Here is a 13,207-nt window from a genome sequence, read left to right on the forward strand (position 1 = left end):
GACACTGTCCAAACTGCAACACTACCCGATGAGGGATCAGCAATAACCGAGGAAATGATAACATCTTCAGGAGAAGAGACTTCAAGTGGTGCAACACCAGAAACAACAAGTCCAGTGACTGTCACCACTTTTGCACCAGACAACAAACAAACAGTGACTGAAGACTTCTCCGGCATAACTGAAGATATGTTTACAGCCTCAGGAGATGAAACGGGAAGCACAACAACAGCAGAGACTACTAGTCCTGCTACAATGTCTACCTCCATGGCAGAAGAAATGACAAGTTCAGGAGATGAAGGATCAGGTGTGACAGAGGAAATGCTGACGTTTTCGGGAGAACAAACAATAGCTGTAGACGAAAGCCTGTCCATTCCAACCGTGACCACAGACACTGTCCAAACTGCAACACTACCCGATGAGGGATCAGCAATAACCGAGGAAATGATAACATCTTCAGGAGAAGTGACTTCAAGTGGTGCAACACCAGAAACAACAAGTCCAGTGACTGTCACCACTTTTGCACCAGACGACAAACAAACAGTGACTGAAGACTTCTCCGGCATAACTGAAGATATGTTTACAGCCTCAGGAGATGAAACGGGAAGCACAACAACAGCAGAGACTACTAGTCCTGCTACAATGTCTACATCTCAGGCAGCAGAAATGACAACTTCAGGAGATGAAGGATCAGGTGTGACAGAGGAAATGCTGACGTTTTCGGGAGAACAAACAACAGCTGTAGACGAAAGCCTGTCTATTCCAACCGTGACCACAGACACTGTCCAAACTGCAACACTACCCGATGAGGGATCAGCAATAACCGAGGAAATGATAACATCTTCAGGAGAAGAGACTTCAAGTGGTGCAACACCAGAAACAACAAGTCCAGTGACTGTCACCACTTTTGCACCAGACGACAAACAAACAGTGACTGAAGACTTCTCCGGCATAACTGAAGATATGTTTACAGCCTCAGGAGATGAAACGGGAAGAACAACAACAGCAGAGACTACTAGTCCTGCTACTATGTCTACCTCTCAGGCAGAAGAAATGACAACTTCAGGAGATGAAGGATCAGGTGTGACAGAGGAAATGCTGACGTTTTCGGGAGAACAAACAACAGCTGTAGACGAAAGCCTGTCTATTCCAACCGTGACCACAGACACTGTCCAAACTGCAACACTACCCGATGAGGGATCAGCAATAACCGAGGAAATGATAACATCTTCAGGAGAAGAGACTTCAAGTGGTGCAACACCAGAAACAACAAGTCCAGTGACTGTCACCACTTTTGCACCAGACGACAAACAAACAGTGACTGGAGACTTCTCCGGCATAACTGAAGATATGTTTACAGCCTCAGGAGATGAAACGGGAAGCACAACAACAGCAGAGACTACTAGTCCTTCTACAATGTCTACCTCTCAGGCAGAAGAAATGACAACTTCAGGAGATGAAGGATCAGGTGTGACAGAGGAAATGCTGACGTTTTCGGGAGAACAAACAACAGCTGTAGACGAAAGCCTGTCCATTCCAACCGTGACTACAGACACTGTCCAAACTGCAACACTACCCGATGAGGGATCGGCAATAACCGAGGAAATGATAACATCTTCAGGAGAAGAGACTTCAAGTGGTGCAACACCAGAAACAACAAGTCCAGTGACTGTCACCACTTTTGCACCAGACGACAAACAAACAGTGACTGAAGACTTCTCCGGCATAACTGAAGATATGTTTACAGCCTCAGGAGATGAAACGGTAAGCACAACAACAGCAGAGACTACTAGTCCTGCCACAATGTCTACCTCTCAGGCAGAAGAAATGACAACTTCAGGAGATGAAGGATCAGGTGTGACAGAGGAAATGCTGACGTTTTCGGAAGAACAAACAACAGCTGTAGACGAAAGCCTGTCTATTCCAACCGTGACCACAGACACTGTCCAAACTGCAACGCTACCCGATGAGGGATCAGCAATAACCGAGGAAATGATAACATCTTCAGGAGAAGAGACTTCAAGTGGTGCAACACCAGAAACAACAAGTCCAGTGACTGTCACCACTTTTGCACCAGACGACAAACAAACAGTGACTGAAGACTTCTCCGGCATAACTGAAGATATGTTTACAGCCTCAGGAGATGAAACGGGAAGCACAACAACAGCAGAGACTACTAGTCCTGCTACAATGTCTACCTCTCAGGCAGAAGAAATGACAACTTCAGGAGATGAAGGATCAGGTGTGACAGAGGAAATGCTGACGTTTTCGGGAAAACAAACAACAGCTGTAGACGAAAGCCTGTTTATTCCAACCGTGACCACAGACACTGTCCAAACTGCAACACTACCCGATGAGGGATCAGCAATAACCGAGGAAATGATAACATCTTCAGGAGAAGAGACTTCAAGTGGTGCAACACCAGAAACAACAAGTCCAGTGACTGTCACCACTTTTGCACCAGACGACAAACAAACAGTGACTGAAGACTTCTCCGGCATAACTGAAGATATGTTTACAGCCTCAGGAGATGAAACGGGAAGCACAACAACAGCAGAGACTACTAGTCCTGCTACAATGTCTACCTCCCTGGCAGAAGAAATGACAAGTTCAGGAGATGATGGATCAGGTGTGACAGAGGAAATGCTGACGTTTTCGGGAGAACAAACGACAGCTGTAGACGAAAGCCTGTCCATTCCAACCGTGACCACAGACACTGTCCAAACTGCAACACTACCCGATGAGGGATCAGCAATAACCGAGGAAATGATAACATCTTCAGGAGAAGTGACTTCAAGTGGTGCAACACAAGAAACAACAAGTCCAGTGACTGTCACCACTTTTGCACCAGACGACAAACAAACAGTGACTGAAGACTTCTCCGGCATAACTGAAGATATGTTTACAGCCTCAGGAGATGAAACGGGAAGCACAACAACAGCAGAGACTACTAGTCCTGTTACAATGTCTACCTCTCAGGCAGCAGAAATGACAACTTCAGGAGATGAAGGATCAGGTGTGACAGAGGAAATGCTGACGTTTTCGGGAGAACAAACAACAGCTGTAGACGAAAGCCTGTCTATTCCAACCGTGACCACAGACACTGTCCAAACTGCAACACTACCCGATGAGGGATCAGCAATAACCGAGGAAATGATAACATCTTCAGGAGAAGAGACTTCAAGTGGTGCAACACCAGAAACAACAAGTCCAGTGACTGTCACCACTTTTGCACCAGACGACAAACAAACAGTGACTGAAGACTTCTCCGGCATAACTGAAGATATGTTTACAGCCTCAGGAGATGAAACGGGAAGAACAACAACAGCAGAGACTACTAGTCCTGCTACAATGTCTACCTCTCAGGCAGAAGAAATGACAACTTCAGGAGATGAAGGATCAGGTGTGACAGAGGAAATGCTGACGTTTTCGGGAGAACAAACAACAGCTGTAGACGAAAGCCTGTCTATTCCAACCGTGACCACAGACACTGTCCAAACTGCAACGCTACCCGATGAGGGATCAGCAATAACCGAGGAAATGATAACATCTTCAGGAGAAGAGACTTCAAGTGGTGCAACACCAGAAACAACAAGTCCAGTGACTGTCACCACTTTTGCACCAGACGACAAACAAACAGTGACTGAAGACTTCTCCGGCATAACTGAAGATATGTTTACAGCCTCAGGAGATGAAACGGGAAGCACAACAACAGCAGAGACTACTAGTCCTTCTACAATGTCTACCTCTCAGGCAGAAGAAATGACAACTTCAGGAGATGAAGGATCAGGTGTGACAGAGGAAATGCTGACGTTTTCGGGAGAACAAACAACAGCTGTAGACGAAAGCCTGTCCATTCCAACCGTGACCACAGACACTGTCCAAACTGCAACACTACCCGATGAGGGATCGGCAATAACCGAGGAAATGATAACATCTTCAGGAGAAGAGACTTCAAGTGGTGCAACACCAGAAACAACAAGTCCAGTGACTGTCACCACTTTTGCACCAGACGACAAACAAACAGTGACTGAAGACTTCTCCGGCATAACTGAAGATATGTTTACAGCCTCAGGAGATGAAACGGTAAGCACAACAACAGCAGAGACTACTAGTCCTGCCACAATGTCTACCTCTCAGGCAGAAGAAATGACAACTTCAGGAGATGAAGGATCAGGTGTGACAGAGGAAATGCTGACGTTTTCGGGAGAACAAACAACAGCTGTAGACGAAAGCCTGTCCATTCCAACCGTGACCACAGACACTGTCCAAACTGCAACACTACCCGATGAGGGATCAGCAATAACCGAGGAAATGATAACATCTTCAGGAGAAGAGACTTCAAGTGGTGCAACACCAGAAACAACAAGTCCAGTGACTGTCACCACTTTTGCACCAGACGACAAACAAACAGTGACTGAAGACTTCTCCGGCATAACTGAAGATATGTTTACAGCCTCAGGAGATGAAACGGGAAGCACAACAACAGCAGGGACTACTAGTCCTGCTACAATGTCTACCTCTCAGGCAGAAGAAATGACAAGTTCAGGAGATGAAGGATCAGGTGTGACAGAGGAAATGCTGGCGTTTTCGGGAGAACAAACAACAGCTGTAGACGAAAGCCTGTCTATTCCAACCGTGACCACAGACACTGTCCAAACTGCAACACTACCCGATGAGGGATCAGCAATAACCGAGGAAATGATAACATCTTCAGGAGAAGAGACTTCAAGTGGTGCAACACCAGAAACAACAAGTCCAGTGACTGTCACCACTTTTGCACCAGACGACAAACAAACAGTGACTGAAGACTTCTCCGGCATAACTGAAGATATGTTTACAGCCTCAGGAGATGAAACGGGAAGCACAACAACAGCAGAGACTACTAGTCCTGCTACAATGTCTACCTCTCAGGCAGAAGAAATGACAACTTCAGGAGATGAAGGATCAGGTGTGACAGAGGAAATGCTGACGTTTTCGGGAGAACAAACAACAGCTGTAGACGAAAGCCTGTCCATTCCAACCGTGACCACAGACACTGTCCAAACTGCAACACTACCCGATGAGGGATCGGCAATAACCGAGGAAATGATAACATCTTCAGGAGAAGAGACTTCAAGTGGTGCAACACCAGAAACAACAAGTCCAGTGACTGTCACCACTTTTGCACCAGACGACAAACAAACAGTGACTGAAGACTTCTCCGGCATAACTGAAGATATGTTTACAGCCTCAGGAGATGAAACGGTAAGCACAACAACAGCAGAGACTACTAGTCCTGCCACAATGTCTACCTCTCAGGCAGAAGAAATGACAACTTCAGGAGATGAAGGATCAGGTGTGACAGAGGAAATGCTGACGTTTTCGGAAGAACAAACAACAGCTGTAGACGAAAGCCTGTCTATTCCAACCGTGACCACAGACACTGTCCAAACTGCAACACTACCCGATGAGGGATCAGCAATAACCGAGGAAATGATAACATCTTCAGGAGAAGAGACTTCAAGTGGTGCAACACCAGAAACAACAAGTCCAGTGACTGTCACCACTTTTGCACCAGACGACAAACAAACAGTGACTGAAGACTTCTCCGGCATAACTGAAGATATGTTTACAGCCTCAGGAGATGAAACGGGAAGCACAACAACAGCAGGGACTACTAGTCCTGCTACAATGTCTACCTCTCAGGCAGAAGAAATGACAAGTTCAGGAGATGAAGGATCAGGTGTGACAGAGGAAATGCTGGCGTTTTCGGGAGAACAAACAACAGCTGTAGACGAAAGCCTGTCTATTCCAACCGTGACCACAGACACTGTCCAAACTGCAACACTACCCGATGAGGGATCAGCAATAACCGAGGAAATGATAACATCTTCAGGAGAAGAAACTTCAAGTGGTGCAACACCAGAAACAACAAGTCCAGTGACTGTCACCACTTTTGCACCAGACGACAAACAAACAGTGACTGAAGACTTCTCCGGCATAACTGAAGATATGTTTACAGCCTCAGGAGATGAAACGGGAAGCACAACAACAGCAGAGACTACTAGTCCTGCTACAATGTCTACCTCTCAGGCAGAAGAAATGACAACTTCAGGAGATGAAGGATCAGGTGTGACAGAGGAAATGCTGACGTTTTCGGGAGAACAAACAACAGCTGTAGACGAAAGCCTGTCCATTCCAACCGTGACCACAGACACTGTCCAAACTGCAACACTACCCGATGAGGGATCAGCAATAACCGAGGAAATGATAACATCTTCAGGAGAAGAGACTTCAAGTGGTGCAACACCAGAAACAACAAGTCCAGAGACTGTCACCACTTTTGCACCAGACGACAAACAAACAGTGACTGAAGACTTCTCCGGCATAACTGAAGATATGTTTACAGCCTCAGGAGATGAAACGGGAAGCACAACAACAGCAGAGACTACTAGTCCTGCCACAATGTCTACCTCCCTGGCAGGAGAAATGACAAGTTCAGGAGATGATGGATCAAGTGTGACAGAGGAAATGCTGACGTTTTCGGGAGAACAAACAACAGCTGTAGACGAAAGCCTTTCTATTCCAACCGTGACCACAGACACTGTCCAAACTGCAACACTACCCGATGAGGGATCAGCAATAACCGCGGAAATGATAACATCTTCAGGAGAAGTGACTTCAAGTGGTGCAACACCAGAAACAACAAGTCCAGTGACTGTCACCACTTTTGCACCAGAAGACAAACAAACAGTGACTGAAGACTTCTCCGGCATAACTGAAGATATGTTTACAGCCTCAGGAGATGAAACGGGAAGCACAACAACAGCAGAGACTACTAGTCCTGCTACAATGTCTACCTCTCAGGCAGAAGAAATGACAAGTTCAGGAGATGAAGGATCAGGTGTGACAGAGGAAATGCTGACGTTTTCGGGAGAACAAACAACAGCTGTAGACGAAAGCCTGTCCATTCCAACCGTAACCACAGACACTGTCCAAACTGCAACACTACTTGACGAGGGATCAGCAATAACTGAGGAAATGATAACATCTTCAGGAATACTGCCTCAAATCACAACGGACAGCTTGGTGTTTTCAGTAGATGAAAAGAGCTATTCTCCAGACATTGATGGACAATATAGGCTTGTTACTGATGGTAAAGATGTCACTGAATCGACGACTTCGATACCTCATGGCCTTTCTACATCTTGGTTTACCTCAAAAGATGATAATGTCACCTTATCACCTGTGACAATTGCTCCTAGTGACAAAGTATCCAGCATATTTACAGAACACGGAACCAGTGGCATTAGTGATATAACTACTTTCACTAACAAACACAAAATATCAACTGAGAGTGCCGTTGACTTTACAGAGGTACCCCTTACTTCATCTGGTGATGAAATAATTAATTCAATCACACAGGAACCTATCGGGATAATTCCTCTGGGAACACGTCCAACGTCGGAAGATGAAGTTTCCAGTGGAACGACCAAGTATGAAACAAGTGGTATGAGTGACACTGCCACACCTTTCAGCGATGACACATCAACAACTGTCACACAAGAGCTTGTTAGCACAGTTGCTGTGACAAGAAGTACCATTCCGGATGCAACTACTGAACATCCAGAGAAACGAACAAAATTGTGGGAAAGAAAGGAATGGGAAGAAAAGTTTGGTCGTACACAGGATCCAGTGACATCCCACACGAGAAGAACTTATGATTCAACAACAATGGGTGTTGATAACATTTTGGATTCAGGTTATACGATAACTGCTGTGACAGAGAAATGGACAACCAGTGATATCACAGATATACTGATACCAGATACTGTGACAGAGAAATCGGCGTCTGGTGATACGACAGATACATTGACACCTGATGCTGTTACAGAGAAATGGGCGTCTGGTGATACGACAGATAAACTGACACCTGATGGTGTGACAGAGAAATGGGGGTCTGGTGATACCACAGATAAACTGACACCTGATGCTGTGACAGAGAAATGGGCGTCTGGTGATACCACAGATAAACTGACACCTGAAGCTGTGACAGAGAAATGGGCGTCTGGTGATACCACAGATAAACTGACACCTGATAGTGTGACAGAGAAATGGGGGTCTGGTGATACCACAGATACATTGACACCTGATGCTGTGACAGAGAAATGGGCGTCTGGTGATACCACAGATAAACTGACACCTGATGCTGTGACAGGGAATTGGGCGTCTGGTGATACCACAGATAAACTGACACCTGATGGTGTGACAGAGAAATGGGGGTCTGGTGATACCACAGATAAACTGACACCTGATGCTGTGACAGAGAAATGGGCGTCTGGTGATACCACAGATAAACTGACACCTGAAGCTGTGACAGAGAAATGGGGGTCTGGTGATACCACAGATAAACTGACACCTGATGCTGTGACAGAGAAATGGGCGTCTGGTGATACGACAGATACATTGACACCTGATGCTGTGACAGAGAAATGGGCGTCTGGTGATACCACAGATAAACTGACACCTGATGCTGTGACAGAGAAATGGACATCCGGCGATTCAACAATCAAGTGGACATCTGACGATACCACAGACAGTTTGACATCTGGCACACGCACAACAGCCATGCCAGTGAATCATGTTGGTAGTACAACACGTGATACCACTGACTTTATAAATAATGAGTTGTTCAGTGGAGAATCAGGTGACACTACAGACAAATGGATGTCACTCTTCACATCTGAACCAAAAGAGCCAACACATAGTGGATCCTCGAGGCATGTTACATTCCCCACGATGACTTCAGAAATGACGACAAACAAGGATGACCATACATCTGAGTTCTACACCAATGCCATGGTTAGTAAAGGCCAGACCTTACTGCCATCAGCAAAGGAACATAGTGCAACCCCGCGATCCACACCAGCGACGTCAAGGTATGAACCGGATGAAAGGAATGTACAGAGTGAAGCTACTTCTCAAAGTTTTACTGAACAACCAAAGGCTTCTGTCAGTGACATTCAGGCCAAAACAAGAAGCAGTGAAGCCACAACCAATACGCTGAGTACCGATATGGAGTCTGTCATGACTTGGTTATATGACACTATGACAACTCTCTCTCCAGATGAGGAAACAAAGTCCCCTACAGCCACACCCCAACCAACGTCAGCGTCACAACCAACGTCAGCGTCTTCTCAAGGAAGAAGCGCCACAACTACAGCAGCCACGACAGCCACTACTGTACAGGATGAAACAACAGAGGGCAGTATAGTTGGCGCATTTACATCCTGGCTGTTTTCTGCAGAACCCACAGCTCCATCGACAACCACGGATGCCGAAGCCGCCTCTACATCACAACAGAGTGTAATCAAGAAAACAGAAGAGCCTCTCGAAGCATCTACGGTGACAACAATGAAAGCACCTTTCTTCATTACCATCATGGTGTCAAGGAATAGACACACGAAGAGATTAACGGATTACAATACCAAAATCAGCCCCACAGCTCCCACACGTTCCACGACATCCAGGAAGTACACCAAACCAAGCATTGGGGGAATCACGGTCCGACTTCGCCGTAAGTTTGGCCGCCACACACAAACGAAGCCATTTATTAGCAGAAATGGCACAATCATTATGCATCGCAGAAACGGCAACTACAGCAGAAGAACTGTGATAAGGAACAACGGCAACGGCAACAGGGGGACAGGCAGTAGAAGGGGTTCAAACAAGAGTATGCCTACTGTAAGACTAACGGTTTATAGAATGGTGAAAAATGTTTACAACGTTGGCAGAATTGCACTTCGACAGTCGTATTTGAGGTGTAGAGCCTTGTTGAGAAGAACATTGATAAAACTGGCCCACCTTTGGCGTAAGTGTGTCAACGGGGCTGTGAAAGTGGTTTACACGCCTTACCAAAAAGGCAGACAACTGATACACAGAAAACTGAGTTTAGCATACAAAAATATACGACAGGCTTATGATTATGGGCGTAAAGCACTCAGCAGGCAGGTTGTCCATGTAAAACTTAAAGTGTATAATTATTATCTTTATCTAGCAAATTACTACAAACAGTATTATAATTACTATTCCAATTATTTTACACATTATTGGAGTTTTGCAAAGAAATATATTGTTTAGGTGGGCTGATGGAGAAATTGATATTTTTTATCTGTTCAATGAAAACGCCAAAACATAAACCCATCACGTGACTCAGCTGTGTGACATGGAATGATCTCTACTCAGATGTATAGTTTCATTGTTATCATGTAGAGGTAGCGAGTCATCACCAATGTGTACGTGGATCTTTACATCCAACATTTCAGAAGATACATACAGTCAGACTCGTCATCTTAAACGTATCCTTTTGCTGGAACGTTCGTTGCTGTTTATGATGTTCGTGTGAAAATTCCTGGTCGGAAGGTGATACAGTTTAAATGTGAAAAAAAGGACAATTCAGATTACTTTTGTTCTCCAAACCTGTATCTTAGTTACCTGTTTTGGAAAGGTTTGAAAACGATTCTTTTATTTTGATTGATTTTATTATATTTTATTTAATTTTGGTGTGGAGAAATACGGTTTAAAAATCAAATGAGGTAATCTGATGTAGTATATGTACCAAACGGATACTGTTTTGACGAGTCCTGACAGAACATCATGGTGTATTGTGTGAATTTACTGATGTATTATTGATGGTCTAAACACGTACGGATGCCGTAAAGAGTATCTGACGATGTGATATGTTTTACGTGAAGCATCCAAATTTGTAATGTATTCAATTTACACTTCATAGGTATGATAATATATTTCAATACATAAAGATCTACCGGTAAACAAACTTTAGAAAATCGCGTTTAGAAATTGTGTTTGTGTTAATTGAACCAACTATTAAAATTGTTTCATTTGGAAAATAGGATGGAAACAACACGATATGCACGTGCATTATTTGAACATGTGAAAACCTAATTATCAACTGAAGAATGTCAGTTCGAGGTATTTCTAAAGTTTGTTTATCCTCATAATAAGGAGTTGTTTCGTTTGGCGTTAACGATTTTGGAGTTACCAATCGCCTTCGACACTGTTTTTCGATCACTACCTGTCGTATCATTTTTGTGAATTGTGTTTTTATTTTGTAAGGCAATTTCAGATACAATATGTGTGAATTGTCATTTAATAGACTAAATGTGTAATTATTTCCATGTTGGATCTCATGACTTGCCATATTAACAGTGAAACGTGAGAAATTATCTTGTTATTTGAAAAGATGTCTCAAAGACCAGCCCTTAACGAGTGTTTTTTTTAAAAGGCATCGATCACCAATGGCACATAATACCATATATTACAAATCTATCCGGTGACGTAATATAGATTAATACACTGATGTTCCAATAATGTTGTTACCTTGTAGATTGTCTTACAGTAAAAATTGTTTCTGTTTTGTAGTGAACATGTGTGAACAATTAACAGTGAACATGTGTGAACACTAAACTTATATGTGTGACCATGGCGAATGATAACAATACGGAGTGACGCATAACCAGCTCGTTACCTCATTACCTTGACAAAACACACTTAACTGATCACTGTTTAAAACAATACCGTGATAAAAAAAAACACATGTCAATTCATTAACTATTTATTTAAACATGTCCTAAAATTTGAAACAAATAAATTATATTGATTATTTTCTCAACACAAAGCTCCAGGGCAACAGGACCTGGTTTCCAACAAACGCTCGATGGTGGAGCCACAAGAGTGATGGAGATCACGTGCTTACTCTAATGCGACCAGTCAAACCCAAACATGTGTGTCAGCCTTGTATATGGAAATGTGTTTCGCATTCGAGACTTACATTGTTACCAACATTTCGTTCATTTTTGTTTCCAGATTTTCGTACATGATCCCATTCATTGCAGATTAAACCGATTCCATAACAAATCACTGATCACCACCATGTTGCGGATCTCGGCTCCGCAACAAATGTAGAACTGATAATGGAGTCAGATAATTCTGGTTCGCTTTGTTAAAAAGGATCATCTTTTTAATATTATATCAGCTGGTTGCCTCCTTTTTCAAAGAGACATCACGTCAAATCATATCAGCCCCTGCGTTCATTCAACCCCGCTTAATAACGAATTCCAGCAACCTTTAAGAAAAATTCGGCATTCAGTCAAACCCTACTGGGCTGTTAATCCGAAATTCCAACCTTTCAACTTGTTTTTGAAATGTCTGTATATAATCATAGGGACATAAATCTAAACTCGGTAATCCAGATATTTCTCAATCAGTGTGATTTCACTGGAATCCGAAGGGCGGATTAACAGGGTTTAACTGGGACCATAACGGTTACCGCCACTGCTCGTGGATTATGAAAGGGTTCGTTATATCGGAAAGTTCGCTACATCCGATTTCGGTATAACCGGAGTTGACAGGTCGAGGGAATGAATATAACAAAAGTGTAGCCACTTGAATGTCTATTTTTGTAAGTCGGTGTTGTATTTGCTGATGTCGTGTGTTTGGTGTATACAGGCGTATACACCAAGCATTCGGATAGTGTTCATATGACAGATCATTGTTTCTATATATGTATTGTGTCGGTGTATCCAATGTGATACACGCCTTTAAATGGACTTAATGCTTAGTAGACTTACCTTGTTTGTATACTTTTGTAGAAAGATGTAAATATTTGTAAAATATTCCTGTACAGATTCAGATACGCACTAAAGCTTGGTTTCACTGTGATTGGTGTCCGTGTCATTTGTCCGCAGTCAGAGAGGAGACAGATAACTCTGGACCTAACAAACCTGTGGCCAATATGTTTCAGGAAGAATTACAGTAGTCTCAGTGCCACCGCTACCGTAAGCCATGATCAAGTATACGAGTTAAGAAGTCTTAGTGCTACAACTATTGTAAGCCATGATCAAGTATACGAGTTAAGAAGTCTCAGTGCTACAACTGTTGTAAGCCTTGGTCAAGTATACGAGTTAAGTAGTCTTAGTGCTACAACTATTGTAAGCCATGATAAAGAATACGAGTTAAGTAGTCTCAGTGCTACAACTATCGTAAGTAATGATAAAGTATAGGAGTTAAGTAGTCTTAGTGCTACAACTATCGTAAGCCGTGATCAAGTATAGGAATTAAGTAGTCTCAGTGCTACAACTGTTGTAAGCCTTAGTCAAGTATAGGAATAAGGTAATCTTAGTGCTACAACTATCGTTAGCCATGATCA

General features: G+C 43.5%; 1 protein-coding gene across 1 annotated transcript in view; it reads left to right on the forward strand.

Annotated features, from left to right (window-relative positions):
* The window catches only part of LOC139461573 (serine-rich adhesin for platelets-like), a 51,442-nt gene extending 38,625 nt beyond the window's left edge, over positions 1-12,817 (forward strand). The window contains exons 53-60 of the mRNA XM_071243051.1: positions 197-304; positions 584-691; positions 2,132-2,239; positions 2,906-3,013; positions 4,841-4,948; positions 6,002-6,109; positions 6,776-9,723; positions 12,803-12,817. Coding sequence (XP_071099152.1) covers positions 197-304; positions 584-691; positions 2,132-2,239; positions 2,906-3,013; positions 4,841-4,948; positions 6,002-6,109; positions 6,776-9,723; positions 12,803-12,817 — 3,611 coding nt within the window. The remainder of the gene's footprint in view (positions 1-196; positions 305-583; positions 692-2,131; positions 2,240-2,905; positions 3,014-4,840; positions 4,949-6,001; positions 6,110-6,775; positions 9,724-12,802) is intronic.
* The last annotated feature ends 390 nt before the right edge of the window (positions 12,818-13,207 follow it).

Source organism: Haliotis cracherodii, unplaced genomic scaffold (assembly GCF_022045235.1).
Source record: "Haliotis cracherodii isolate W230 unplaced genomic scaffold, xgHalCrac1.p SCAF_15, whole genome shotgun sequence".
NCBI classification, from domain to species: domain Eukaryota; kingdom Metazoa; phylum Mollusca; class Gastropoda; order Lepetellida; family Haliotidae; genus Haliotis; species Haliotis cracherodii.